The 15,812-nt window shown below is 38.8% G+C and overlaps 1 protein-coding gene across 1 annotated transcript; it reads left to right on the top strand.

The window, feature by feature from the left end:
- Nucleotides 1–2,031: 2,031 nt before the first annotated feature.
- npbwr2b (neuropeptides B/W receptor 2b) lies at nt 2,032–3,609 on the top strand. The gene has a single exon (XM_062542095.1). It carries the CDS (start codon nt 2,032–2,034, stop codon nt 3,040–3,042), a length of 1,011 nt encoding a protein of 336 aa, XP_062398079.1. The 3' UTR covers nt 3,043–3,609.
- The last annotated feature ends 12,203 nt before the right edge of the window (nt 3,610–15,812 follow it).

The raw sequence follows: 15,812 nt of genomic DNA, 5'->3' as shown, positions 1-15,812 counted from the left end.
ACCGCTACTAGATTCGTTCAAATCATTTCCATCATGCACGTATATCAACAGGAACTCACATGATACTCATATAATTTTTTGCGCTTCTGCAGCGTTGTTTCATCAATTAACCATTTATAACGGATGGTTATTATAAAGTGCTACTGTGTGACTTCCCTAACACAAGCTGTTTTGTCACATAGAATAATTAGACTAATAATGTATAAGAAATGAAATAACAAACAATCATATAGGCTACAGCTGTCACTGGTGTTGGAGCAAGGTCACTATTGGTTTTTAATGTTCACATCACTATTTGCATGAGCCACGACTGAAAAGACTTCCGATAAGATCAAACATGTTTGATATGGTCGTAACGGCAAAACTAGAATAAAACTGACTCCGACGGACTTAAAGAGAAACTATGCAGGATTGGCGATTTCATCTTAATTTTCAGTTTCGTTTTTCATTTTCGCTCGTTTTATGCTTGCATATTTCTCTGCAGAGCTTCCCCGACAGCTTTAGCGTGTACATATATAGGCTATATATAAATATATAAATTGCAAGCGTGGTTCTTCTTGTTCTTTATGCGTCTCAGCCTTCCAGAAGTAAACAGGGAACGATCATCTCCTAAACAAACTGCAAGGTTGCAATAGCGGATAGGGACACTGGGGGCGGGAGGAAATATTACTGTTTTCCATAAAACTGGTCAGTCAAGCATTTCTAAGCGATTTTATGACTGTGAAAAAGTTGCATAGGGTCTCTTTAAGAGTCATTGCACGAGAAAACCATGCAGGCAAAACCAGCAGGAGGTCGGAAGATGGGGGTAGGCCAAATCGGCTCATACTTTGTATATGTGATAAGTATGTAGAACTAACAGCCATATAGAAACCCTCCTGCTGTTTTTTGTTATGGAGTTCTGGGACCCCTCTCAGAGACCCTCAAAAATCCAACAATTCATGGCTGAAAATTACTAAAATTGCCATTTCTGATTACCTGATTATCCTGATCTGCAGGGGTTATCTGCACCACTGAAAGCAAAAAAAAGCAAAGAAACATTGCACTTATATTATTTAAGTGTTCACTTTATGAAGTATATGAATTTCGCATTAAAGCCCAAGGAAGTAGTTTAGCTGTTCTAAACTCACTGCTACCTACCAAGCCTATAAGCTATTTCAAATTAGCCTACACGGCCCTGACATCGGATTTTATTGACTGGCACCAGTGTTTACAATTATCCACTTGTCTTATGCCATCTTTTAACAGACATGACACAGATAGTAACCGTGTTTGTATCTCTACGTTTTAAACCACCTCCCGATTTATATGTAATTTGAAAATATCAACTTCGAAAGGTTTCACAGACAACAATGCTAGTTTGGGGTCGATGCTCCATTTTAGCCTTTACTGACAAGTCAGTCGGTTTAACAGCGTTGAAGCTCATTAATGGCAGTGACGTCACCCATTGCCGCTGTAGTGTACTCTCCAACTTGTAGGAAACGACAGAGCCGCGTTACTCAGAGACAGTTGAAGCAGTCGAGCACTAGGCAAGGAGAGGGATCTGTCTTGCATGGTAAGGGAATAACTGTATGCGCTAAGGTGACATTTCTGCACCTGAATAATTGTCTTTAATTTAATCTTGTGTGGAAATTGGCTACTTATTCAGAAAGAAAATGCAGACGTGCTTTCCTAGTTTTATTAAAAATGTGAATGTTGGGGGCTGTTTCAAAAGCATTTTATTACTTTACATCAGAAAATGTCCACATTTGATTATGTTCCTCTGAGCGTTGTCGTTGTGGATAGGCTAAGCAAAACATCTTTTGGATTTCTTGGACATGTGGAATCATTAATACTTTTTACCAATTTACTTTGATTTAATTTAATATGAAATCAATTTCATTTGTTATCTTACTCTGTCTTGTTTTTCCTTCTTTAGATGTGATGGCTGAGACATCAATTATGACCTCTCTGGACAAGCTTAAAGCCCAGGACGGTACCAACCTTCGAAAATTTCTTTTCAAGTAAAAAAACGCTACCAACCGTTGTTCAAAAATGGAAAACGTTACACTCAAACACAATTCATATCTACCATGCAACGAAAGTGTGGACTTCTATTCTCTCAGTTCAACGAACCGAAGCGAGTTGAACTGCGTGCCTCCGGAGGACTTCTTCTTTTACGCAGATTTCTATGTGGTGGTGCCCATAGTTTACTCGGCCATCTGCGCTGTGGGACTAACTGGGAACACGGCAGTCATCTATGTAATCCTAAAGGCACCCAAAATGAAAACTGTTACCAATATGTTCATCCTGAACCTGGCCATTGCAGATGAGCTATTCACGCTTGTGTTGCCACTCAACATAGCTGAACATCTTTTGCGCTGCTGGCCTTTTGGCGAAGTGCTCTGTAAGGTGATATTGAGTATTGACCATTACAACATCTTCTCCAGTATTTATTTTCTGACCGTGATGAGTATCGACCGCTACATGGTGGTCCACGCTACTGTTAAATCTAAACGAATGCCATATCGCACATACAGAGCAGCCAAGATAATCAGTCTCTGTGTGTGGGTTTTGGTTATTCTTATAGTTATGCCTTTTACCGTGTTTGCAGGCGTCTACGATGACTACAATAGGAAAAACTGCCTGTTGAGTTTTCCTAGTCCCGAGCACTTGTGGTTCAAGGCAAGTCGGATTTACACGCTCATTCTAGGCTTCGCGATTCCTGTATCCACTATTTGCATCCTGTACACAATGATGCTCTACAGGCTCCGGAACATGCGTTTGAACACGAACGCCAAAGCCCTAGACAAGGCAAAGAAAAAAGTGACAATTATGGTGTTTATCGTGGTGGCCGTGTGCTTTTTCTGTTGGACACCTTTTCACCTGAGCACTATAGTTGCCCTGACCACTGACCTGCGGACAACTCCACTCCTAATTGGAATCGAATACTTCATCACCAGTCTCAGTTACGCCAACTCCTGTCTAAATCCATTCTTGTATGCGTTCCTGGATGACAGCTTCAGAAAAGCGTTTAAGAAAATGCTAGAATGTAGACCGACTTGAATGTATCTTCTTCAACAGACGCAGTCACTAGATAAATCTGCAGAGTAAATGCACAATTCTAAACAAGCTGTTTTGGTTAAATAAATTCTAGACACATTACAAGGCACATCCGTGTCTTGTCCAAAGCGTTTTAAGTGCTATCATTTCATGATGTGGGAATTTGTCTCCCTCTTGTGACGCATAAGGACACACGAACTCCAGGAGCCAACAACATGATGGACAGACAACCCTCAGTCCACACTGGAGAACGGAGATACTGTACATAACATTCATGGCGCTTTAAATGTAAGGTCTTTGTGAGACATGCCTTTGTTTACATTGATGTAAAAATATTGTACATGCCAATGTATGCAATTTCATACTTTTTTCGTAATTTGGGGGTTTCCAAAGTCAGCGATGACTGAACGAATAATGAAGGAAATGTACATTTTGTAGCCTTACGAGAATGCGACTTGCGCGAGGCTTTAATAATCAAATCGAGCTTCTCTAAATAGTCTTACATACTTGAATCAGGAAAATATTCACACAGCTGGAAATGAATCCAATTTGTTCGAGAGGTCATACACTTACTACATACTGCTTTTCATATGTCTGTGGCAAAAATAAACGACTGAAATAATTATTTTGGATAATTTATTTATTTATCTATTTATTTTCTCAAACATGTTTCTGAAATCTGTGTTGGCAGTACAAAATAATGATGACTATGCCAAAAAGGATTTGCAGTCATGATTTAGATGTTCTATCAATGAGATTTTTTTCTCAACATATCTGTCTGATTAAAAATAAATATGAAGGGCTCAAGACAACATGTACTGAAATCATTTCTTTTAAACATACTAAAACATACATATCCATCTACACACATGACATATCCAAATAGTCACAGTACGAAATTATACACATCAACTTTTAAAAAAAGCTTTGTTGAACTGGGCTGACAGGCACAAGAAAAATATGTAGGCCTCCATCTTTTGAAAGCATCTAAATCCATATTGATTTTCCAACATAATTTTGGCTGCTCATTGCACCATAACCCTCAAGTGTGGGTGCTGTTCTGGATTCAGATGGCATTAAATTGACAACATAAACCATATTGATATTGTTTTAGAGTGTGTGATTTGTTCAGAATTACAGATGAAAGCCAAAGCAATATCAAACCTCTGTTTCATCAGCTAGCCGTAACACCTTATAGAGCATTAAAAGCAGTAAAGGCAAGGCTGATGGGGAAAAGAACCAGGAAGGAGAGGATCTTTTGTTTGGTGTGTGAGCTGTCATGGAGGAGTTGATAAGTGTTTACTCTTGATAACGGGAGATTCAGCATATGGAGCTCAAAGAGAGCTGTCCCACCATCGCAGGGGCACAGTGGAGTAGAGTCTGGAAAGGCAGGATGGGGGAACTAATTGGACACTTTTGATAAGTGATCATATCGAGCAATATGGAGTCTAAATCTGGAGTTGACAGCAAGCCGATGCAAGAAGGCATAAAAGTGCCTTGCCTTGCGTTTTGAACCATTTGATGAGGTTTGGTTGTACAGACAGGAATGTAGTAGTTGAAAGATGTCAAATGGCTTGAGAAGGTGTTGTGCATGCTCAGCTAGAGAGATTTGCAGAGAGAAAATTTGCATGCAGTAGACAGACAAAGCAAAGCACAGCATGTTATTGCATGTTACCTCTCTATGATCTTGATTTAACCTGAGTGCCAGTGTGAAGATCAAGCACACCATTTTCTTTGTTTTGGTTTTGGTATGATTGGCATGTTTGGGGTTAATCTACAGTGCATTTTGGTTTCTGTTACTCCATCTCTCCAATTCATGATAACCTGTGTTGAAGGGAGAGAGTAGAGCCCACCTAGAAGCCAGGGCGCCAAACCTGCAGCTTGACCGCAACACTAAAGTGCCAGGCTTGTTTGTATGGCAGTCCGAATGTACTCTCACCATTGTGGCGGCACTCTGTCCTCCCCTTCGGGAAGCTTGCCCATGAGCTACACACACACTGGCATGCCTCACACATTGCTACGAAATGGTCCAGGCCAGCTACCAAACTAAGCTACGCTTTGTTGTCTACTCTAGGGTGTACTTTTGTTCTCAGCTGCAACCCAGACCACAACATAACCTGAATGTAAACCCCCAAAACACTAAGCCACACACTGGCCCTACATGATGTAAAGATGTGGAAGTATAACCCACCGTGTGTGAGTGTAATGTGTGCGTGTCAGCTTTGGCAGAGCTCCAGAGAGAGGTCACTTACTGTACCTGTGGCTCTCCCTGGCCCGGTGTAGCTCTTGAATAGCACCTCGAATAGCCCAAGCGTCAGTTCAGTCGAGATGTTCAAGTTTTTGGTGGTGTGGTAGTTTAAAATCCAAATAGACCATAAATTGTCTAAGTCTGCTCACTGGTAAACATTCTCAAAAGGGGAAAACACCGGCCGCCAATCTTTTCTGAAGGCCTGGAAACTAATCGTGAGCCCAGAACTCAGGACAGGTGTTCAATATAGCCTAATTAGCCACAGGTAATTACATCACTGTGGCATATGAGGGAGGTGTTAGAAATTGCAATTAAAGTCACCGAAAAATCATTTTTAGTTGGAATTCATTCACATTTGCTTTCTGTAATCGAGCACACAGTCTCCACTAAATTAGCTTTGTTTGACTTGTGTTCTGCCTCTGAACACTGTGAAGGAGAAGAGATAAGGGAGACAAATCGATACTTCTGAGAAAGAGCTATTTCCATGTTAGGAATATAATGTCTATGGCTTTGTTAAGACTATTGGAATATGTCTTCTATATATTCTTTATAGCATCATAGGCCTTGCAAGCACTATCTAAATCACTCTCTATTCTCCACTCTATCAGTCATCCAAATGAAGTGATAGCTCTCAGTCTCTGGGCAATAATACAAATGTAGTCTATTATTCTTTTTCCTCAGCATCATTTTTGAAACCATGCAACACCTTGTAGAATATCTGAAATAAACAGTTTGAAAGATTTACCTGTAAACTTAGATATTAGTATTCACACCACACTCCACACATATAAAAATTAAAAAATTAAAAATTAAAAAATAAAAGTAGAGTTATGTGTAATAAGGTGGAATGACACAGGAAAAAAAATATTGAACACACTAAGAAAAATCACTACACCAGACAGGGAAAGCCAAGGAACAAGTTCGAATATATAAGAAGTAATTATCCTATATCTGTGGAAATCAATATAAACTGGGTTAATACATAGGCTATAAAAGGTTTTTCTTAATGAAAATGTCACACAAGAAGTGTTTCATGATGGGTAAAAGACCTTCACAACCTTATTGAATCAATACATATAAATGGAACTGGTTACACACATTTCAAAACTTTCACATGAAGAAACATCACTGCATCATCAACCGGCCATACACAGGATCTCCAGAAGAGCAGCCCGGGACCATTCAGAGAAAGCTCAAAGACATGGAGGCAGCAGGTACAATTGTTACATTGTGTGGTTATTATTCATTACCCATGAATAATATCATACCAGTCTGTATCAGAGTGTATGAATACTTGTAGAAGTCAGTATACTGTAAGCCAAAGATAAATTGTGAATCTGCGTTGTCTGTGATAGCTACAATGTTTTACATTTAGGCTGCTTATACGACATAAAAACACATTGACACAATACAAATAGCTACTGTACTTTCAAAAATCCTGAGTGCTTACAGGAACAAAGTCTGTCATACAACATGTATGATTGCTTGTTTTATCTACATTATTGGCATTCACGGCTGGTGGTACCATAGTGGTTAAGGAGCTTGGCTAGAAGGCAGTAGCCTGAAAAGTTGTGGGTTCAATGTTCACTGTTGTGCCTCTTGAGGAAGGCACTTCACTCCAAGTTGCTCTGGGGACAATGTAGTCCCTAATAGAATTGGCATATGTAAGTGGATGAAACGTGACTGACTGAGACTTAGATGAGACACTTTATTGTGAATTGATGCATGCAGCCAAGAGAAAGCCAAGCCAGACAAGTCTGATTAATGCACCATGTATATTTCTGATGTGAACACTGTCTAAAGTGTTGCTATAGTATTTGTATTTTTGGGTAGGGTATGCCTCCTTGTGGTGGAATTAATGAGGTATGTACTGTATGTCTGGATACAGAGAGAGAGAGAGAGAGAGAGAGAGAGAGAGAGAGAGAGAGAGGACAATCAATCAATCAATCAATCAATCATTGCCATCAAAACAAGTAGAGATAAAAATAGCTAATTAAAAACATTTTTTTAAAAAATTGCAGTTAATTTTCAAACAGTGCAAATTGCTTGTTTGGTACACCACACATCCTCAAAGGTTTCCAGATTTTGCATCAACTTAACCCATCAACCTAACAGGGGAGCTACACCAGGAGCGTAACTGAAGCGGCACGTAACATTTTAGAAGACTGGTCTATTTTTTTCCAATGTACGCGCCCCTGTCATGTCTGGTGTAGCTACTTACGTTGATTTTAGTGACTTTTAGTAACTGCTGCAGCATACGCGTCGCGAATGGAGCGCTTTAGTTATGCGCCTGGTAACTGTAGCTCCCCTGTTATTCCTCCTAGTGATATAAATACTGATTTTGGCTTGACCTAGGATGAAATTCAAAAGTTTGCAAACAGTTTGTCTTTTTTTACATATTTAAAACCAAGGAGAGAGAGAGAGAGAGAGAGAGAGAGAGAGAGAGAGAGAGAGAGAGAGAGAGAGAGAGAGAGAGAGAGAGAGAGAGAGAGAGAGATATGCCATTAGATAAGCCATCCACAATGACTGTCTGGTGAATCCCAAATGCATTGAGGGCAGTGATTGCACTTGGACATCACCAGAGGGCAGCATGGTCTTGTTACAACAATGCCAATGCAAGGCATGAAACAAATTCACAACATTTGCTATTAGTCCTGTTAGGTTGTGTTTTCACTCCCTGTATGTTTGTCTCTGCCATAAGATCCTCTCTGTCCCCATATTTCTAAACATGATAACAAAACAATTGAGACACACTAGTGGTCTCAATTTTTAAATTAATTTTGAAATCATTTCCATGAAGATTTACACATCCTCTTATCCTACAGAGACTCTAGATGGCACTCTCTCATCATACACTTTAGCCCACTATGAGGCTGTGCTTAAATATTTCGCTTCAGTAAATTTTGCATAGATGGAATGGCTTGGGGAAATTACTTGGGAGATGTGATGAAACAACCACTAAGAAGACAGCAGACAATGAGAAAGATGAAAGACATCAGGACAAACAATATAATATAGATGGATGTGTACTGTATATTGCCACAGAGCATAAGACACAACCACTTATTTCACAATCCAAGCAATACATTTGAAACCCTCTTTTCATTCACATCAAGTGGCCATATCTAGTGGCAGGAAATATAAATCCCTGGCACTGACGTAGGTAGCCTTTAAAGGTTGCCATTGTCATTAACTTCGCTCAAAGCAAACACTGAGGTCCAAGGCTTCATCGCTATTAGACTGTTGCCACACATAGCTTTGTTCCTGTCCAGCCAAAGGCAAACAAACCAGGGCCATCCAAAAAAAAATACACCTTCAATTGACCTAAGCCTCACCAGAGATCAATGCCATCGACTTCCTGCTGACTTGTACCTGTCGTGCACCATGTGGTCATCTGCGATAGCCAAACAGATCACTGTGACCGCGTGTGACCTGTCACCAAACCCAAACCAGACAGCACTATCTCTGAGACCGGGGCTATAACATTGGGGCTCTACTGCAATATAGGGTCACTCTGATCTATAAAAGCACTGAAACACTCCAGAAACCAGTTATATAAATCCTGCAAAACAGCACAAGAATCACAAGGCAAGCTAAAACTTCAAGTCATTAAAGATGCAATCTCTCAGATAATGTTCCAGAGAATATACACTTTTTAGTTGAAGACACAAATCCTGTGAATATGGTTGGACTGCCTGATCATTGACATTGCATCACTGTCACCGTCAGGCAATCTGCTTTTTGGTAGCAAGTGCCATCGATAGCACATTCAATATGCCAGCAGCCATATTTGTAATTATATTAGATTTGTTTAGAGCCTGCATCAACAAGCAGTTGTTATTTTGAACAGATTGGAAACAGCTCACCCAAAGCAATATAAAGAGAGAGCTCTCACCTGGTCTGAACTTGCAACAGACATAGTCTCAGGAGCTTTCATCTATCCTGTCCACCATACATGTGATAGGATAGGATGGGTTAGGATACTTTATTGTCCCTGTAGGCTAACTGAGTGAATACATGTCAGGTCTCTGTTGACAGTACAGAACGGGTAAACACATACAACACTGGCTTAGATCCAGAGCCAATATACAGCACTATAAGTGAGGCCTTGGAAAATGATAAACGGGTCATAGAAAATATAGATGTTCACATAACTGACCTCTGGCTGAAGACCAGTCAAGCCGAAGGTGTTGTGTGGGCGCCTGAGTCCAACAACACTGCCTACAGATATACTGTAGAATGAGCATGCCACTAATTGCCTTTGCAGGCAAGCATGAAGCTCTGTGTTTCTGGATGTGACATGCTGAGAGACAGGGAGACAGCAGTAAGCATAGTCTGCGTCAGTCTCAGAAGGGCTTTTATATACTGTACAGGACAAAAATATAAATGTAACAAGTTTGGTTTTTCATGAGTTGAAGTAAAATATCTAACACTTGGAGCGTGTGCAATAATTACACTTTATTATTGGCATCTTATTATATGCCACAGCTGTCAGGTGCTGTAATATATTGGCAAGAGTGAACTGCCTGCTAACAAAGATTTGAACATACAGTATGTCTGACATTTGAAAGAAATATTTTTTTGTGTGTAGATCTTACATACAGTATTTCACTACCATTGACGAAAAATGAAAGCCAACCAGAATTGTTTGTGTTTATACTTTTAGTCAGTACACATAAAAATCTCCACTTTTCATCACCTGGAAGAATTGAATATTTAGGATCCATCCTCCCATGATATCAACCGGATTCATGATAAACGCACTATGCACTATGCTTACAATATAAGATAAAGTATATCAGACAGGGCATCACATAATTGATGACCAACTACTTTTCTCTGACCGTGTATCCTCAATTGCAAAATCATGTCAGTTTATCCTTCACGAAGATTGCTAAGACTAAATGCACCGCATAGCGGTACACAATATGACCGCCGCTCAGTTCTGCACATTCACTCCACAAAAATAAATTACGCTTGTCAACTCTCCTGTATCTCCTATTTGTGCAATTTATATGCACATATCTCCTACTCTTGTAGCTCATGTGTAAAGAAATGAGTGTGTGTATGTGTCAGTTTGTGATGTGTGCGGGCATACGTGTGTGTGTGTGTGTGTGTGTGTGTGTGTGTGTGCGTGTGTGTGAGTAGGTCTATGTGTCATTCTTGAGCAACCCTTCCCTCAAAAGCTCCATCTGCATGGCGATGGGTGTACAGTCACTAAATGTACATACATTTATTTATTTTATAGGCCCCCCATGGATGAATTTTTGGGTGTCCCGGGAATCGTTGACCAAAAATTGACAGGAAAAAAAGAAAAAGAAAAAAAAAACTTTGACAACAAATACATGACAGCTACGCTAGCGGCCGTCATAATTACAGTGCATGAAAATGCACTGTACTGTTCTTCCTAGGCTTTTTACAGTGCATGAAAATGCACTGTACTGTTCTTCCTAGTCTTCTTCAACTTCTTATTATTCTTCTTCTAACGCACGCAATTCAGCTTCAACCGCTTAACGTAGAAACTCCATTCAAACTATGTCGCGTAGGTCTTACTTACGCGATGTGGGCTTTGTATTTTTCAACTTTGTAACTTTTATACTTTTTAAACTATTAGTTAAAAACTATTACAATTTCCCCCATAGACTTAACATTGCTCATTATGACATCACGGCAGCAATTAGAATCTTACGCCAGGTGGCCGGCCACCTGGGCACCAACTGTCAGTTTCTCTGGCTTTAAGCATACAGTCTCTCAGAAGACTACATATCCTGTTAACTGTTTCCTCTATCCACAACTGTTTCAAAATAAAAGTCCTCACTGCAATAATACACTATTGAATCATTTAACCATTGAAACTACTCAACTATTGAACTGTTCAACCATTCCAACTGTCAGTTATCATCCACTGTGCCTCCAGTCAACTACATGAAACCTCCATGTACCTAGCAACCAACATAGCAACCATTAAAATTAAGTGTTTATGACCGTTTCCATAGCAACCAACATGATTATACTGCAGTAACTTCTTGTTTCTTGATAGTGGCCACCATGGATACCCTAGCAACAAATGTTTCAAAATAAAAGTCCTCACTAGCAAGTTAGCTAGTTAGCATGGTTAGCATAGGTAGCATTTTTAGCATAACTGCAAAAAATCATCAACTAAGTTAGCTAATCAACCTGGTTAGCATTATTAGCAAATTTAGCATTGTTAGCATTTTTAGCATTACTGCTAGAAATCATCGGTTAAGTTAGCTAATCAACCTGGTTAGCATTGTTAATAAAGTTAGCATTGCTAGCATAATTAGCATTTTTAGCGTAACTGCTAGAAATCATTACCTAAGTTAGCTAATCAACATTTTAACATGAATAGAAATCATTAGTTAAGTTAGAGCTGGAATGTTTCATCTTTAAACTGTCTACCTTCACACTATCAACTCTCTGTAAACTATGCAACCACCATGTTTACCCTAGCTACACCTTAGTAACCATATCTACATTATCTATCTATTTTTGTATTTTCATGCACTGGTAATTCCTTGGAATTGCATTTCTAGTTATTAAACTTCTTCTTCTAACGCTCGCAATTCAGCTTCAACCGTTTAACGTAGAAACTTCATTCAAACGTTGTTGCGTAGGTCTTGCTTATGCCATGTGTGCTTTGTATTTTTCAACTTTGTAACTTTTATACTTTTTGAACTATTAAATAAAAACTATTAACAATTTCCCCATAGACTTAACATTGCTCATTATGACATCACGGCAGCAATTAGAATGTTACCCCAGCTGGTCAGCCACCTGGGCACCAACTGTCAGTTTCTCTCAGGCTCCTCTCTGAAGACTACATATTCTGTTCCCCTGTATCCTCTGCGCACAACAGTATCAAAATAAGTCCTCCTAATTCCATCCAACTTTATATCCATTCATCTTCTTCAAACCATTCACTCATCCACCCATTCTAAACAGTCTGCCTATCAACATCAATTAGACGCTCTACATTCAACTTTTAAACAATCTACTCTGTCTCAGGCTGGCTCTCTTAAGACTAGCCAGTTAAATTGATTACACCTGTATCTGTATCCACTACTCTCAGTAGAGAGCTGTGTCTCTCCATTCTACAAGAATATAAGGCACATTCCATCCAACATTCTATCCATTCATCTTCTTAAGACCATCCACTCATTAAACTGTCTATCAAAATCTATTAAACAATCTGTCTATCAACATCCATTAAACTCTCTGTCTATCAACATTAATTAGACTAGGCCTATCTACATTCAACTTTTAAATGATTTACTCTGTCTCAGGCTTTAAGAGTAGGCCTACTCTGGCTCTCTTAAGACTAGCCAGTTAAATTGATTACACCTGTGTCAACTACATGTACTCTCAGAGAGCTGTATCAGTGTCTCTCTTAACAAGAATATAAGGCACATTCCATCCAACCTTCTATCCATTCATCTTCTTCAGACCATTCACTCATCCACCCATTAAACTGTCAATCAACATCTATTAAACAATCTGCCTATCAACATCCATTAAACATTCTGTCTATCAACATTAATTAGACTATCTATATACAACTTTTAAAGTATTTACTGTGGGTCCCTCTCAAGCAGCGTTTATATGTCCTCCCTCGCTCCTCGATCCTCAATGATCTACATAAAGAAAGATAGAAGAAGGGCTAGACTATCCCATTGTTGCCGCTCCATCATTCTTTATGTAGATCAGTGAGGAGCGAGAGAGGACGCGTAAACGCTATATGAGAGGCACCTTCTGTCTCAGGCTTTAAGCGTACAATCTCATTAAGACTACAGATCCTGTTTCACTACTTCCTCTGTCCACAACTGTTTCAAAATAAAGGTCCTCACTGCAATAATACACTATTAAATCATTTAACCATTGAAGCTACTCAACTATTGAACTGTTCAACCATTCCAACTGTCAGTTATCATCCACTATGCCTCCAGTCAACTACATGAAACCTCCATGTACCTAGCAACCAACATAGCAACCATTAAAATTAAGTGTTTATGACCATTTCCATAGCAACCAACATGATTATACTGCAGTAACTTCTTGTTTCCTGATAGTGGCCACCATGGATACCCTAGCAACAAATGTTTCAAAATATAAGTCCTCACTAGCAAGTTAAATAGTTAGCATGGTTAGCATAGTTAGCATAGTTAGCATTTTTAACATAACTGCAAAAAATCATCAACTAAGTTAGCTAATGAACCTGGTTAGCATTGTCAGCAAATTTAGCATTGTTAGCATAGTTAGCATTTTAGCATTACTGCTAGAAATCATCGGTTAAGTTAGCTAATCAACCTGGTTAGCATTGTTAGTAAAGTTAGCATTGCTAGCATAATAAGCATTTTTAGCGTAACTGCTAGAAATCATTAGCTAAGTTAGCTAATCAACATTTTAACATGAATAAAAATCATTAGTTAAGTTAGAACTGGAACGTTTCATCTTTAAACTGTCTACCTTCACACTATCAACTCTCTGTAAACTATGCAACCACCATGTTTACCATAGCTACACCTTAGTAACCATATCTACATTATCTATCTATTTTTGCATTTTCATGCACTGGTAATTCCTTGGAATTGCATTTCTAGTTAGTACTAAGATTAGACCTCATCTGACACAATATGCCAAATAACTTCTTGTGCAGGCCATTGTTATTTCAATTGAAAGCTGGCCTTACTGCTTGTCTAACACAGTTGATTAAGAATGCTGCAACAGGTCTGGGCTTAAATCAACCAAAGAGGACACAATGTAACTATTTTTCAGTAACTCTCCATTGGCTTCCTCTAGCAGCCAGAATTAAATTAAAATCCCTCACTTTTTGTGATCTGCTTCCTGCTATTTGAATTCCTTGATCTAGCTCTATATCCCCAATCGCCCACACTGCAGTCCTCTGATGAATGCCTGCCTTGTTGACCATCCATTGAAGGTACACTATGCAAGTTTAAGTATTTTTGACGACTAGAGCTCCCTCTAGAGTCGCAATGTACCGGTATATGTTACTCCGCTATTGTAAATAGCAAACCTCTTGGGACTTAATCTCCCTATACACAGAGCTATATGTACACAAGGTAATGTTTCACTATTCTCACGAGATTGGGTGAGCCGCCGTTCTTGGAAGTTGCATGGCTGGTTTTCTCGGTATGGGACTTGCTATGTCTATTATTTAGCTATATGCTAGGTGAACAATTGGCCTATTACAAGTCCGCTTATCATCAAATTGGCTTTGTAAAGGTGAAAGTCTTGCATAGTGTACCTAGAATGAGTTCTTGTAGAGGTGGAAAACTTCAGCTTCAGAAAGTAAAAGTCCTTCTTCCACATATCTGTGCCAACCATTCACTTAAACCAGCTGATTATATTCGCACAACTGTTCAGCCAGGAAGATCAGCTAATGGACTTGCACGAAAGGCTCTAATACACTCGTTTGTTTCCGGAGCCAGGTGTGTTTGAACCTGCCACTATTGTTAATGTAATTAGTGTTTATACGGACATGGCTGGGTGTTGCACCTAGTGAATCAGCATGTTACAATAAAGAAGGATTTAAGCGTGTGTTAAAATTGTTATTATTGGAGAGAAGATATTCAGTGTCAGAGTGAAGATGTAAGGAGCAGAATATAACAGAAGATGCTGTTACAACACAGTTAACTCCATGAGTCTAAATGTTTTCAATGTTTTTTTTTTACTTATATGGAGTGTTTTTTTACCTTTGACATTGACCTTTGAAAATCGCGTTTTAAATAGTTGTGTTTACACTGAATTATAATGAAAAAAAAAGTTATTTCATTACATCCACTTTACTGTCATATAATTATTGTGGAGGACCTCTAGAATATAACCATGTGTCACTTTTGCATAGATATTTTTAGTTAGATGAAAAAGTTTAACATCTCAAAGTATAGATGCCTCAAAGTGCCTGAAAAGGCCCCAGATCTCCAAGTGTTAACGCCCAACGGAAAACAAAAACAAGCACATTGAGAGCCCTTCATTCAAGTAGCCCATTGGTGATATCACCTGTGTTAAGTGCACAGGCAGCTAGAACCAATATGTGGTTAAACTTTTCCACCTCTGTGTTCTCTCTTCAGAGAGTTTTGTGACTTTCATGAGGGCTTTAAAGAGGGCTTTAAAGACTGTTCTCTAACAGAGTTAAGTTTTGTGGCTTTGTTGATATAAAACTCATTATTTTCACTGTTGATATTTGATACACTGTTGATATTTGACATTACTATTAGGTGTAATGTTGGCTTTTTCATTTTAAAAATATGTTATTCTTAACTAAGATAATGTCAATATTCTAAAAGTTGTTTGGACAAAAGTATCTGCATAATACCTAACCCATAACCATAGCAATAAAGGGGTAATTAAGATTATTAATTGGTCATTTATTGGTCAAATCAAGTGAAGCTGGCTATTACAATTCTAAAGTGTCTTTTAGAGACTGAAATTTTAGTTAATTTGAAAAGATGACAAATTGATTGTGTTCAAATATCTAGTTTCACAT

Source organism: Sardina pilchardus, chromosome 7 (genome assembly GCF_963854185.1).
Source record: "Sardina pilchardus chromosome 7, fSarPil1.1, whole genome shotgun sequence".
Taxonomy (NCBI): domain Eukaryota; kingdom Metazoa; phylum Chordata; class Actinopteri; order Clupeiformes; family Clupeidae; genus Sardina; species Sardina pilchardus.
Note: the sequence above shows the minus strand (reverse complement) of the source record. Positions and strands in the feature narration are given on the sequence as shown.